Source organism: Anabrus simplex, chromosome 8, assembly GCF_040414725.1.
Source record: "Anabrus simplex isolate iqAnaSimp1 chromosome 8, ASM4041472v1, whole genome shotgun sequence".
NCBI classification, from domain to species: Eukaryota; Metazoa; Arthropoda; class Insecta; order Orthoptera; family Tettigoniidae; genus Anabrus; species Anabrus simplex.
Window position 1 is genome coordinate 92,419,983 of NC_090272.1, and position 15,535 is coordinate 92,435,517.

The 15,535-nt window shown below is 38.0% G+C and overlaps 1 protein-coding gene across 2 annotated transcripts in view; it reads right to left on the minus strand.

Annotated features, from left to right (window-relative positions):
- The window catches only part of LOC136878835 (large proline-rich protein BAG6), a 281,352-nt gene that overhangs the window by 110,845 nt on the left and 154,972 nt on the right, over positions 1–15,535 (minus strand). For both annotated transcript variants that reach the window (XM_067152362.2, XM_067152361.2), the window contains exon 13: positions 14,009–14,682. In XM_067152362.2, the coding sequence (XP_067008463.2) occupies positions 14,009–14,682 (674 nt within the window). The remainder of the gene's footprint in view (positions 1–14,008; positions 14,683–15,535) is intronic.

Genomic DNA, 15,535 nt, shown 5'->3' on the forward strand with positions numbered 1-15,535 from the left:
CTAATGGACACAGCGGCAAGTACAGATGCGGACAAAAGTATTCATACCCCAACCCGTCCAAAACAAAATGCTTTATTTCTGGACCAATACGGAGTACAGGTCAAAATTACAAACCCAAACGTATACCTTGTACAGCAGTGTACATTAAAAAGCACAAAAAAAAACTGGAAGTAAGTAACAGTGCATAACAAAGCAAAAAATTCGTACTCCATGACACTACTTGTCTGGACATAAGTATTCATACCGTATTCCAGGAGAGTTCACAACTCAATGAAGAAACAGATATTACCAACTCAATCAGTAGTGCGTTTGTTTGCCTTTCCTGTGTATTATTTATTTTAACCTGCTAGGCATTAAGAACAGTGCACTATGTCTTCTGGTATGGGCTAGAGCAATATTGTTACTTTCATTGATCTGTCTCAGCTTTATCCTTGGCTTTGACAAGATGAAAGTGACTGAGGTATGAGTGATGCTAGTAATTCCATTCCTTATGCAGCCAGTCCCTGCTATGAATGGTGAGAAAATGTTGCTCATAGGGTCAGTTGGTGCATACATTTCAGTGGGCTTGGCAGACTGATATGTAATAGCAACTTCTGGCTCAGTGAGGAAAGCAACAGGAAACTACCTCACTCCTCATTTCCCTAGTACACCTCTTCAGTGATGCCTAGGCCATTTATGACAGCTGATGGCGGAGCTGTTGAGGATCCAAACAGCCTTCGGGCTGAGGACTAAGCATACACAGGCATTAAGAACTCCAGTTTGCGTGTTAGTTCAGATGAAATGTTCCCCCATTCTTGTTGTAGTAACTGTTTCAAGTGTGTTTTACTTGTTATGTGGTGTTTTCTTAGTCTGGACTCAAATTCACTCCGTACATGTTCGATGGGCTTGGTATCCAGAGATTGGGGAGGCGTTTTTAATGTGTGCGGTGTGTTGTAGAGTACCCACAAGCGAACAATTTCCGACATATATTTGGGGTCATTGTTGTGTTGGAAGTAAAACTCATTAGCAATCCCAAGCTCTTTGGGGCTTTTGCGAATGATTTCTTTCAGGATGTTCAAATATTTAAATCTGTCTATAAATACTAACTCTCCGACACCTGAAGCGTCGATTGAGTCCCACACCATAACCCTACCCCCCGCCGTGCTTCACAGTGGTAACGGGGTTCTGCTCATCGAGCTCTGTGTTAGGGCGTCTACACACTAAAATGTGTCCATCACTTCGGAAAATATTAAATTTACTCTCATCTGCAAACATCACTGTCGACCAAAATGCACTATCTTTTGTCACATATTCTTTTGCAAATTGTAGTCTCTTCCGCCAATTCACTTTCGTTATGTGTGGTTTCTTTTTTGGGACCCTAGATCGATACCCAGTACGATGAAGGACTCTACTTACTGTTTTGTTTGACACTGCATGATGGAAATATTCTGCCAGCTGCGATGCAATTGCCAAAGATGTAGTGTGTGGTTGCTTTTTAATTGTGGTTACTATGAACCTTTCTTCTCGTGCGGTCAGTTTCTTTGGACTTCCACTTCTTTTCTTGCTTATAAGAACATCCTGTCCTTTTAACCTTTGTATGATGCTTTGCACAGTTGGTTTACTTCTTCCAATGATGTTTTCGATCTGAGAATATAATTTTCCTTGGTGGTGAAGGCGTAGAAAAAGTCTTCTCTCTTCAACAGACGTTTCCTTGGTTTTCCTTGCCACTGGACTAGTACCGTCTATGACCAGCTGATCAGTCCATCTCTGTCTGCATCTACAACACAACTAATGGCACAAAACAACACAGGTTCCTCTTAACTCGTTCAAACCCCATTTTTACACGTAAGGTATGAATACTTACGTCCAGACAAGTAGTGTCATGGAGTACGCATTTGTTGCTTTGTTATGTATTGTTAGTTACTTCTAGTTTATTTTGTGCTTTGTAATGACCACTGCTGTACAAGGTATACGTTTGGGTTTGTAATTTTGACTTGTACTCCGTATTGGTCCAGCAATAAAGCATTTTGTATTGGATGGCTAGGGGTATGAATACTTTTGTCCATGTCTGTATTTGTCCTATGGGGCTAGTTGAGAAATTTGACAAAATCTCTCTTTCTCCTCAAACTGTGGCTCGCAGAAAAGACATTATGGCCGTTGATATGGAACAGCAATTAATGGAGAAGGCAGCAAATTTTGTATCATTTTCCATCGCCCTCGGCGAATCAACCAAAACTGCGGACACAGCTCAGCTCGTTATTTTCATTCGAGGGTGGGATGACAATCTTTGGGTCACCGAGGATTGCCTAGACTTGGTAGCTCTCAAAGACACCACTGCCGGTTTCGATATTTTCCAAGCTGCGGAGGGTGTTTTTGAGTCAATGGGAATAAAATGGAAGCGGTTGACAAGTGTAACGACGGATAGAGCTCCTGCTTTACGTGGTCTACGCTCGGGGTTCCTCAGCTATGTAAAATTAAAATGGCTGAGAGCAGTAGTACCCTAATGGCTGTAATCCATTAATGGATACACCAGGACTCAATTTGTGCAAAAGTCGCCCAGCTTAAAGACGTAATGGGAACAGTTGTGCGGATGGTAAATTATCTTCGCTCCCATGGACTCACGCACTGCCAATTCAGAGAGTTCTTGGATGACATCGAAGCGGAGTATCCGGATATCCCGTACCATGCAGAAGTAAGATGGCTGAGCAAGGCGAAGGTGCTTCATCGCGTTTTTGCTTGCGGAACGCGACAGGTACCTTTGGTGACATGAAAGGGCAGCTCAAAGTTCTCTTGCGTGATTCTAAGTGGGTGGCGGACTTGGCATTTTTAAGTGACATTACTGTCCATCCGAATACTTTCAACACCAGGCGAGTTGGCCGTGCGGTTAGGAGCGCGCGGCTGTGAGCTTGCATCCGGGAGATAGTGGGTTCGAACCCCACTGTCGGCAGCCCTGAAGATGGTTTTCCGTTGTTTCCCATTTTCACACCAGGCAAATGCTGTACCTTAATTAAGGCCACGGCCGCTTCCTTCCCATTCCTAGGCCTTTCCTGTCCCATCATCGCCAAAAGACCTATCTGCGTCAGTGCGACGTAAATCAAATAGCAAAAAAAAGTTCAACACTTCGCTTCAGGGCGAAGAGCACAATACTTGGGATTCGTTGGAAAAAATTAAAGCGCTCAAAAGAAAATTAATTTTGCGGGAAAACCAGTTGCGTAAGAGGAACACAGGGCATCTTCCATTGCTTGAAACAGTTAAAGAAGGATTCGACTTTGATGAGTACTTGCAGGTAATTCACCAATTACAAGAAGAGTTTGAAAAGAGATTTTCAGAATTATCAGAACTCCTAGCGGTGTTAGATGTATTTGTTCTACCATTTCCTCTTAGTGCAGACAATGTTCCACAGCTATTTCAATTAGAGTTGATTGAACTGCAGTGCAATGTTCGTTTCAATTGTCACGAAGTTTAGAAGAATTTCATAGCGGCTTTCCGCAAGAAAAATATCCCCCTTTTTTATAAACATATATGTACATAAGTAATAATAATAATAACTTAAATGTTTCCACCTTTTCAATACAATATATTCACAAATTTACAAAATTATACGGTACTAGTTTCGACCCATCTAGGGGTCATCATCAGCCGTATTGAAGCAAAGATCATTTGTGGCGAAATCCTAAGACAATATTATTTTAAAGAATAACAAGTGAAAAGAGATGTTATGGTAATAGTTAATAATATAAGGAATATACATAATAAGAGGTTTTTAACAAAGAATAAAGTATAAATGGGGTGTTGTAAAAATTATAATCATGGAAATCAGTAAGTTCTTGTATTGAAATGAAATATGGCTTAGGAAGAGGGCTTAAGGTGGGGCTGAAGGGTGCGGGAGAAAGTGTAATTGTCTTGGAAAAGTACCTTTGATTAAATTTAGGATTGAGTTTAGGTTGGCTGCATTATTGTTTCTGAGGAAAGTGATAAATAGATCGAAGAGTATGTTGGGTTTCTCTGAGATTTCATTGAGATTGTGACTGGCATTAAAGTATTGGTCTAGGTGTATGTAGTAATTTTCCATTATGTTCAGTAAAGGGCCCTTGTTTGCTAATACGAGGATGTCCATGTCTTGTTCAATATTGGTGAAATTATGGTTATAATCTTGCATGTGTTGGCCGATGGCTGAAAACTTGTTGTATTTTATTGCGTTAGTGTGCTCGTGGTATCTGATAATGAAGTTTCTCCCGGTTTGCCCGATGTAGGTTTTTTTACAGGTGGTACATTTGATCCTATAAACTCCTGATTTTAAAAAACTGCTGGTCTTGTTGATGTGTGAAGTATTGTATAAAACATTCATGTTCTTATTGTTGGTTTTGAAGGCTATTTTAACGCCTTGTTTCTTAAAGATGTTGGTTAACTTGTAGATATCATTGTTGAACGTGAAGGTGGAAAATGTTAGAGGTTTGGTTATTTCTTTTTTGAGGGTAGTTTTTGGGCGATGTTTGTGTTTATTGATTATCCTTTCTATAAAATGATTGCTGAAGCCGTTGAATTTTGCGATTCCGCGGATTGTGTTGAGTTCGTTTTTTAGATCTTTATTGGACATAGGTATGCTGAAGGCTCGGTGAACTAGGCTGTTGTATGTGGCTCGTTTGTGGGACTGGGGGTGCACTGAATCTTGGCGAATGGTGGAGGCTGTTTGAGTGGGTTTTCTGAAAATTTTATAACTGAAAGAATCTGAGTTTCTAGTGATGGTTAAATCTAGAAAGTTGATTTTTTGATTTGATTCGGATTCTAGTGTGAATTTGATATGAGGATCAATATTGTTGAGTCTTAAGAGGGTGGTGGGTGCGTTAATTGATTTCTCATTCATGATTACAAAGACATCGTCGACATATCTGGCCCAAAAGAGAATGTTTTCGAATTCGTTGTCAATTTTGGTGTATTCGAGGAAGTCCAGGTATATTTCTGCTAAGATACCTGAGGCCGGTGACCCCATTGCCAAACCATTTTGTTGATATATGACATTGTCAAAAGTGAAGAAGTTATTGTCGATGATAAGTTTTAATATTGTGATAAAGTCTTGTATCTCTAGTTTGCTTAAGTGGCTGTTTTTGTTTAAATTGTTTATAATTATCGGAATTAATTTTGATACTTGTATGCTTGGGTACATGTTTACAATATCGAAAGAGTGGATGGAGTGATCCGGTTGCAAATTGAACTTGTTTAGTTTTTCTACTAGCTCAGATGTGTTTTTAATAGACTTTTTGGATAAGAATTGATAATTTTTTCTTAAGAAACATTGGATGAATTGTGATATTCTGTATAAGGGGCTTGGTCTATAGTTGATAATTGGCCGGATGGGAATTCCGGTTTTGTGAATTTTGGGAAGAGCTTTAGCAGTGGGGAGTCCTGGGTTCATATGTATGAGTTTGGATTTTTCCTGTTCGGTAAATAAAAATGAAGTGTTTTTAAGAGTTTGTTTAAGTAGTTTTTGAATTTTTTGGGTGGGGTCTTTTTTGATTATGGAAAATGAGCTGTCTGTGAAAAAGTTTTTTGTTTTTTCAATATATACTTTTTTATCCATGATAACTGTTGCATTGCCTTTGTCAGCTTTGGTTATGATGAGTTCGTTGTCTTTAATTTTCTTCTTGAGGGCGTATATGCGCTTTTGTTCAGCAATTTTTTCTTTATTATTGAGGTTATTTGCGGGGTTGGTTAAATTGTGGAGGATATCAGTCAGTTTCCTTTTAACATCGGTTCTAACCTCATTTTGCGTGTCTTCCGGTATTTTGCTGATGGCTAGCTCTGATTCTGTGATCATAGTAGCGGCTATGTTGAGGCTGTTCAAGTTTGGCCAGTTGTGTTTCGGTCCTTTGGATAAAGTTAAGTGTTCACTTTCACTTAAGGGCGTGTTAGATAGATTTACAACAGCTGGATGAAACTGCGTACGAACGAACGTGTTACTATTGGAGTTTCTAGTTTGTTGGTTATGTAGTTGGCAGTTTTTTAGCCTGTTGAGTTTATTCTCCAAATTTGACTGTTTTTTGGCTAGTTCGTAGAATAATTTGTTCTCTACTTCTTGATAGAATAGTGTCCATTGTGCGTTTGAAAGTAGTTTAGTCGCTGCGAGGTGAGTGTCGTATAATTTCTGATTCAAAAAATATTTCTTCCTGTACAAGAATTTAATTTCGTCTCTTAACCATATTTTGTTTGTTTTGTTTTGAGTTTTGATGGTTTGAGGTGAAGTCCGATGTTTCTTTTTATTGCTTCTTAGAAAATTAGGTGTCAATTTAAGTGATATACATTGCTTTAGGAAATCGATGTCTTTGCGTAATTTGGCTATCTTTAATTTTAGGCCTAGATATTGAAAGGCTTTCTGGTAAGCTACATCATTGATGTACATGTAAAGTTCCGTCAATGTTCGGCTCAACGTACATTTGTGAGCATCTCACTTCGGTTCTTAAGATTACCAAAAGTAAATATCGTACAACGATGAGTGATAGAAACTTGCGCAGTTGTTTAAGAATAGCTGTGTCCAGAAAATAATATTGTACCCAATTTGGAGTAGATTGTTTGCCCCTCAACTAAAAGCTCGTGAAAACTACTGAGCAAAAGTCACTCAAGGTCTGCAATATCTGCTCATATTGGTATTTTTTTTTTAAATTTTCCTCTCAAACATGTTCAAATTTCAGTTTTGAATAAATCACACTATTCTTTACTTAACACTTGAATTTGTTTCCTGCACATTCCAGAGTACCATTCGATTTGTATATGCGGTATATTTGTTGTGGCAAAACAGCCCTATCAATATGATGTCAATAAACCCACAAAACCCGTCGGCCGCACGACTGTACGTACGTATCTAGTCAGCGCGGTCCGAACATCGTCCGCCTGTCTCAGATCTCCTCGCTGACACACTTAGTGGTGGTAGGGGAAGGAGCGCTAGTCTGACTGCCCAGTGCTCCCCGAGCGCGCCCTGGAGCGCAATGACTGGATGACCCTGCTGTAGCTGGTTTGTTGTTATGTGTACTGCAAGGTCCACTTAGTAATATGCTTTTCCATTGTTACCTCCCTGTACCCCTGTTCATTTACCTTTTCTGTTCATTGTCTTGGGATCCTTTTGGTGTCTGTACTGACCTTAGGAATCATGTAATGTGTGGAAGAATGCTAGTATTTCATGTAAATGAGTGTGAAAACTATAATGGTCTTCAACCTGTTTGTTGTTTGATATTCTGTTTGAGTCTGCTAAATTTTAGTTAATTTGCTGGGATAAAAACTACTCTAACTTACCACTGGATTCCATGAGCATCTTAAATATTCAAAATTATTTCTCTGACTCTTGTGTTTAGTCTCGATACTAGGATATTGAATTCTTGGAACATTTCAGTTAAGTCATTTTCCCCTTTCCTTAATAGGAAATTTTACTCAAAGGTTGGATTATTAATACCATAGCACATAAATTGGTACTTCAAGAAAATTAGTGTATATTGGCTTACTAGCCAACCAAAGAATGTAAAATAACTTCATTATTTTGGTGATTCTTCAAATGATAATACCAACAATGTGGTCTGACATAATTAAGTTAACTATGTTACTTCTGTGTTTAAGCCGAGTTCAAAATTGGAGCAGTTATCTCCGCTCCTTTTAGGCACGTGGAACTTGCATAATTCCTCGAAATTTACTGAAACATTACAAAGTGTCTTGGAAACCTTATTGGAAAAATTATGTGATACCTAACATGTGTGGTTGAGCCATTTTGGTTCATTGTGGTCTGTAAATGTGCACTTTGTCCCTCGTTTTCTGCTTGTGTGTGCGGTATTTCAGATTTATTCACGCGGCGTTACACCCATGCATCTGCTGAACGGAGAACTAGTGTGTGAAATACCTATGGTTGCTTACTATGCTCTGTGCTGGTATGATTGAACTATGTTATGTACTGTCAACTTGTGTGGTGTGTGATGTGACGCTGGACCCATTGTATCTCTTCTGGTCACACTTAACATGTTTATCTACTGGTATATGGTGAAGATCTGCTATCCTTCAACCAAGCAAAACCATTCCATGTTTACTGTACTTAAAATGTTGGACTGTCACCTTCTGTAATCAACGTATGAAGATTTGATTTGGACATTGAAATTGTACCATATAATCTTGTATTACCGTCTCGACCTTTCGCCTCCCCATGTTTTGGCTTTCAGAGGGGAGAATCTGTGACATGAACTAGAGGTACCCTCATTTATTGGACATATGTATTTGTGTATGGGGAATTTATATACCATTATCGCCCATTATTTGAATTACCGTTAATTTATGTGACTGAACTATGCTTATTTAAATATGTGATCTGCTATTGTTACGTCAGTAGCTTCGATTTTTCTCATTCGCTCAATAAGCAAGTTGATTTGAGCGCGCATGCGCACTACTCGCTCGATCTGTGCAGTGTGCTTCGTGCCCGCTGCAAGTAGTCAGTTGGTAGCCAAGCGCCATCATGGACGCTATATAAAAGCTGTTCTGTGGAAGATGCGATTGAGAGTTGGTAAATTAAGGCTTTGGCCTTAGTTGCAGTGTGATTAGTGTTTTAATATTTTTCTATTTACCGTTCTTTTGTATAAGAGTGAACGGAATATCTGAGTGAGTGTGCTTCATTGCAAAATGACCTAACAATGTAAACTATCGGATAATATAAATTGGACACCCAAGGATGTAAGTAGAAGTATCCTTTTAATTGTTTCGAAACTGTTCTACTGCCGGATTATTTGGAGAAGAATGTGAGTAACATGCTATCATTTGACAATATTGTGGGAAATTTCGGCAACGCTGTGAGAATTGTTTCAAGACAAACTTCGCAACTGTAATTTGAAATTATGCCTACCTTTTATGGACCTGTCTGCCATCGTTTATTCATCAATTCAAAACTGGCATTTCTTCAGCATCTGACATTTTTATGATTTAATTTGAATCCTCAAGCTATTAAAATGTAACAAGATTTTTGTAAAATTCTATATTCCAATTATAATTGATAATGGAGTAATTCTGGCACTCGGTATATGCGTGGATGAGAGGCAAAGTATTCCATTCGTTTTATTTAATTGAGATTATCGTTGTGTTACCTTTTCCGTTTCTTAATGTTATTGAGATTATTATTATTAATTTTGGTTGGTGGATTTCTTTCTATTTTTCCTGGTTCATATTTGTGGTATCTATTGCACTGATATCAATGTATTGGATGATGCTGCGTGCTAATATAATTTTCGTGATGGGATCATTCTTTAACTCCTTATTGGGATGGTTTATTTCCTGTCTTATTCACACATTACATTATTCCAGGGCCTCGTAAAATTTAAATTTAATAATCTGCATTTTAATCCTTTATTAATATTTTGTTGGACGACATGACAAATTCAAAATACTATACATTATTATTGTAATATCGTGGTTGTAGGGAACTGAAATTTGTTTCTTCCATTCCTTAAAGATACTTACGTTTACACTCCTCACACAATGTCCCAGTTTTCCTTTTTTTTTAAATTTCATTATTACGTGTCATTTATCTTATCTCCCTGTACGTTATATTGGTGTGGGCCTTGCCTGTTTTATGAATTATGTTAGCCTGGCTTGGGAAGCTGTAGGCTTCATTGTGTGTACGATTGTTCAGTTAACTGTGGAACATTAATATTGTTTCCCTTCGTAATTTGTAACTAATTTGGGAAATATTTTTATTTGGTTTCCTGCAGTTCTCTTGTCTTGTGTGGAAAATTTGGTTTGCTATCGTTGCTTTTAAAACTGAGTGTGTTACCGTGTTTCTGGGATGATTGAAATGTTTATGTCGAGGGACTGGAAACAAATTTCAATTTAGTCAGATTAATTGTAGTCTACTTACTTAAAAACTGGCCAGTGGTGTGATTAACTCTTAATTTACAGATCCGTTTTAACATTTGTCATTTATTGATTCTGATGCGAGCTGAAGAATTTGCTTATTTCCCGGTATTGTAAGGGTTACTTTAGTTTGTTATCTGAGTGTGTTTTCACAATTTTAATTATTTTAAAAAATAGATATTTGTCTGTTATGTGAATGAATTAATTTAACAAGAAGTATTTTTTTTTTGGTATCCGTTCGACTTGCTTATTTTATTACACCGTAAGAATTATTTTACATTGTTATTTGAGAGTGCACTCAATTTTAATTATTTTGAAAATAGGTATTTAAAGCTTAATTCAAAGAATTAATTTTAACATTAATTTTTTTTTTGATTTTGCTTATTTTTCAATATAAGCAGAGAGTTATAAATATTATTCAAGTATCATTCATCAATTTTTTTCTTTTTCCTAATTTTTAAATAAAGTCTGATTTACTGAATTTCGCTTTCATTTATTAGTTATTGTTCTACGTTGCGATTTTATTCTACATAAATAATATCACACGAGAACACATTCACTTCCTTATAAAAATTACTTTATTTACACTGTACGTCACAACACACAATTATACACAGTTGCAAATGACACTATATACAACACTCAATAGCGGAGTACCCTGAAGTCGATTCTGACCAATACAGATATCAACAACACTGACTCGCGCACTATAACATGCACTCTCTTGAATTCACCGCCTCACTCACTCGAGTCCAATACTCAGACTCCACCTCAGAGCCCAACAGTCACTCCCAGTTCATCACTTGCCTGAGTCACAAGAACCAAGATCTAAGAACTAGGAACTAAGAACTGACTTCACTGATTGACAGCTTGATATTTATACTACTCGATCAACCATCTAGAATGATCGACTTCTGGAAGAGTTTTTACAACACTCTAATGGAACACACTCGAAACATCGATCGACCAGCTAGTCGAATGGGTACTCAAACTTTCCTTTCTTATTTCCAAACGTACATGGAAATATCTACAACATTCGTAATGTCTCTACATGTATCTGGATAATAAAACCTTACAGTAAGTTTCCAGAACCCTTCATATATACGAAATTATAGTACAATAAGTCTAACACACGAACACTACGGAATTTTCTACCGCTTTCGACTATATGGATTTTGAGGTTAAACAATACGTATTTGAGGTTATACATATTTACAGAGAAACCATGTACTAGTCATGTTTAACACTTAATAAAAGTTAATTTAGCATTAAATAAACTATAATTAAAATATATTAAACATAATAATTGAAGATTTTACGCCAATTATGATGTCGTATCTACGATATATTTAGTGATATTGACCTGGAACCCCTCAAGTAGCAATCTTAAGATCCTGTCCTCTTATCCTTTATGTTCAGGGTCCTCCACGTCGGAAAATTTCATGCTGCTGCCCCCATGGTAAGTATTTTGCGTCTCGTGTTCATTTTGTCATCTTAATGGGTGTTGCACAGTTGTTCCACTGCTGCATTAAAAGGCTGGTTAATGCACACTTGGATGGAGAACGGATGTAAGACCTTATGGAAGTATTAACAAGTCTGTTCCACTCCTTGTCAAAACATTGTGGAACTTCTTGAGTAGTGTGCCGGCGAAAACTATCCAGATTTAGTAATGCTCCAGGGCGCCGTTGCCAAACCTGCTTCACCCAGTCTGCTATTAGGCTATTACCCATCCACCCTTTGGGTTGCGCTTTTACGACAACGCCTTTCACGTTAATTTTTGGAATTGTTTTTCGTTTAAATATGACGTATGGGGCAGTTTTCTTCCACCTGTGGTTACACAAAGCATAACTGTACATCTTTGCTTCTCATTCCCGTCAGTTCTAACCATGACATTGGATGCACCTTCTTTGTTTACAGTACATTCAAACGGCATTTCGAAGAAAATTGGTGTCTGGTCCGCGTTGCCTATTTGTGAAAGTATATAAGAGTTTTTCTTGTGTAAATTGATCACATGTTTGTGAAAATTCAGAATTTAACTTCATAATCTGTTGGAAGATACTGCGCTATGGTAGTTTTTTTTCAAAAACGATAGCTGTGACAAACATAAAATCGTGAAAGCCATCCACGGCTAGCTTCGAATCCCAAAACACCTAATTCTTCAGGAGCTGGACATGGGGAAATGAAAATGATTTATGATGGAATGAACGAAGTAAAGTGCTGCAAAAAGTTTCCTTTCGACAAGGTTTTCTCTTTAAAGATAGCATAGGGAGGGATGTTTACTACCATGTGCTGTAGCTGCGAGCATTACCATGCAAGATACCTTTTCAGCCCCAGTAGCTTTCTTGAGGAGCTAGAAGGCTGTGACCTGACTGGTGACTTATTTACATGCTCACTCTGTCTGTAACAATTAGTGTGGTAATACACAATTTCTTATTTATTTAAGTTATTATGGTGATTTTATTTTGTAGGGTCTATCCTTTTGTTTGAATGGTTGCTACAAAACAATGAGGTTGATGTTCGTAATATTACTACCTGATTTGGACCGAGTCTGCCATTGGACCCCAAAGGGTTAAATTCCTTTTTGTTGTCTGACTCAGCCTTTCAGTAGGCACCAAGGAAAGCAGCTGCTTGTATTGCAGTAAAAAAGAGTCAGTGTTTTCATTTATAAGGGCCAATATGTGACAGGGCTTTATTTGCAAGTAAATACAGTAATAAAAAAGAAGTAAATTGTGTACTGTCCTACACATAATGGACTTCATGAACTCACTACATACAGTAAAACCTTGTTAATTCGAAGTCGTAGGGACTAAAAAATCGGACTTCGAATTACGCGATTTCGAATTAACCGCCAATTCGCAATTCAGAAGTACCAACCCTTGCCGCGTTACAAAATATTCTATTGCCCGTTACTGAATGCAGTTAACCTTGATTCACAGTTTATACCTTTCAAATGCCATGAAAAAAGAACTATTTCCAAAATGTATCCCAGAAGGTGTATTTACAGTATTCAAGTAATTCACTCGGATATCTCACTGACAAACATAACCTCACGCAACGGAAGAAAAAATTACACAATTCAAAGACGAGGATAAATTATGCCGGTCCCCCTGTGCAAATGCATTATTTTTTTTGATTTCTGTACTGTTTGCATTTTTAGATGCTTTGTACTGGCATGGAAAGTGCCCGATGCCCATAAAACATTGTGGTTTATCGAACTTTCCTATGACGAGGGGATAAAGTTTCTCGCTTCCATCCCATGTGCATTGCAACGCACTACTATGACCCATTTAAAACCATTAGACCGTTTGGGCTTGCATTAAAATAAAGCAATGCAGTTTCACCGGCAATGACAATACTGTTAGGTGCCTACGAATTTATTATATGAGCTACGTTTTTTCGTCAACTGTCGGCATCGCCAGTGTTCGCGGATTCTGTTTTTCCGCACACTGCCTGTTGCGTGATATTACGGCGTTCCTTAAAAGGTTGAATACAAAAGAACTCCGATTTCATTCTACTTAGCAATCATGAAGCGCACTGTAGACCCACCGAAGTGAGTGTAAGTGCGGAAAGCTACCCTTCCACGTTCCGGAGCGCGCGTTCTATTATGACGCGGAGCAGATAAATTTCGAGTTGAAATTACTCTGTAAAATACTACCGTTTTAAAATGTAAAGGCATTTTCGAATTAAAAGTCTGAATTTCGGTAATGGGGCTGACATTGTACTTCGAATTACGAATTATCCGCATTTCGAATTAAACAATTTAAATAACATGCAAAACTGTATCTCATGTTACCGGGAATGAGAGCTGCTTCGAATTAGGCGGGATTTTGAATTAACCGATTTCGAATTATCGACGTTCTACTGTATTCCTAACACTTGATGGCTGCACTGCTGACTTTGCAGGTCTGTAGTTGCAAAACATTTACAGGCAACAACTTTAATTCCAAATGGATCAATTAAGCCAGAATTTTAGCAGCAAAAAGGTGTACTAATTTAGTATTCAGGATGAAACTCCACCCATAATTTACAAATTTATCTAAAGTTTTACACTTTCATTATGCAATTTATCAATACAGAATGTGTTCACAGGATATAACTTTTTTAATCGTAGAAAGCTGAAGTTTCCTAATATAAATTATTGACTAGTAAAAGTACTTACCCCAGCAGGCCCTTGTCCATTCAGCATGTTCATGTAGAAAGCCATGCCTGGTGGTGGTCCTCCAGTAGCTCCTGAAGAAGTGCTAGAACTCCTAGCAGTATTTGCTGATGAAGATTGAGTTCGTGATTGAGCTGGTGGAGTGAGTGGCACAGTTTGATACAGAGGTCCGAAGTTAATACTTGTACCCGCACCAGCTGGCAAACTACTGAACATATTTGAGATTAGGTCATACAGATTTTGTGCAGCATGTTCGTTAGGTGGTTGCTGTGGCTGTTGAGGTGGCTGGGGCTGGGGAGGTTGTTGTTGTTGTTGTTGTTGAGTTGCTTGAGGCTGACTAGGCAAGTCCTGTGACCTTGTTGTCAAGGATGGCTGAGCATGGACTACAACAAATGGCCGCGGCTGCGGAGGAGTCTGTGGGTCAGATTGTGTCTGAGATTGAACCGGAGAGTCTCGTTCAGACTGCTGTGAAGCTGAAGCAGTTGCCCGTGCTTCATCTCCTTCGTCTGCATTATTTGAAGCAGAAGCAGAAGTGGTAGCAGCAGTCTGAGTCTGGACTGGTGGTTCCAGGTTAGCCAAAAAATGCTGCTGGAAAGGATGAACAGCATGTCTACTTCTGGAACGGATATGGTGAGAATTGCAGGGTAGAAAGGGGTCAAAGTTGCTAGCTCCCAGACCTAGAGACAAATAAAACCAGACGACAAAAACAGAAAGCAATTAATGAATGGAAACAGGGTAAAAATAAAATAAAAATGGATATGCAATATATCTCTGCTCTCTGAAATATTAGTACACTAAGTTATTTTTCAGAAAGGGTTACTACAGAGTGATAAAGTATTAACCCATTGGAACCTGTCACCAGCAGGAACAGAAATCTGTTTTTCTTTTCAAGAATTATGAAGTAAATCTGTTTATTGAGAGTCAGTCAAAAACTGGCATTTTTAGAAAGCTGTATTAATCGCAGATCAAGGCCTAAATGTTCAGTAACCCTTTTCCAGCCTTCAATAGTGAATCGAGCGACCACTTTCTAGCCACTTCATGATATCTTCATCATACCAGCCATGGTTGTTTACTAACAAGCACAAGCATTTTGTCTTTTTATATATTTCCATGTACTTCATACGGTGCAAGCTGAAGGTTTTGGCTGTCACAGAAGTTTAAGGAGTAATCTGTATGTGCCGCAAGACCCATCCTTTGCAAATAACTTGAACCACTAGTGTTATAAGCTAGTACGGAACAGTTACAAATGTTGGCTTTGGACCAAAATGCCAGCGCATGAAACAGTTCCGTAAGTAGTCACCAATGAGTTAAAATGAGGTTCTATTTAAAAAATTAAATAGCAAACTGATAATTGCAAAATTACACTTTTGAAAGAGCTTTACTTTCAGATATATTTTCCAAACAAGGAACAGTCTGAACAGTTTCTTCTTGTGTTAACTTTAATAATTAGTTTTCTATTTCTACAGTATCTTTATGCCTTTTCAAAAGAGATCAATTTGGTACATGTTCTAATAAAGCTACAAGAACAAT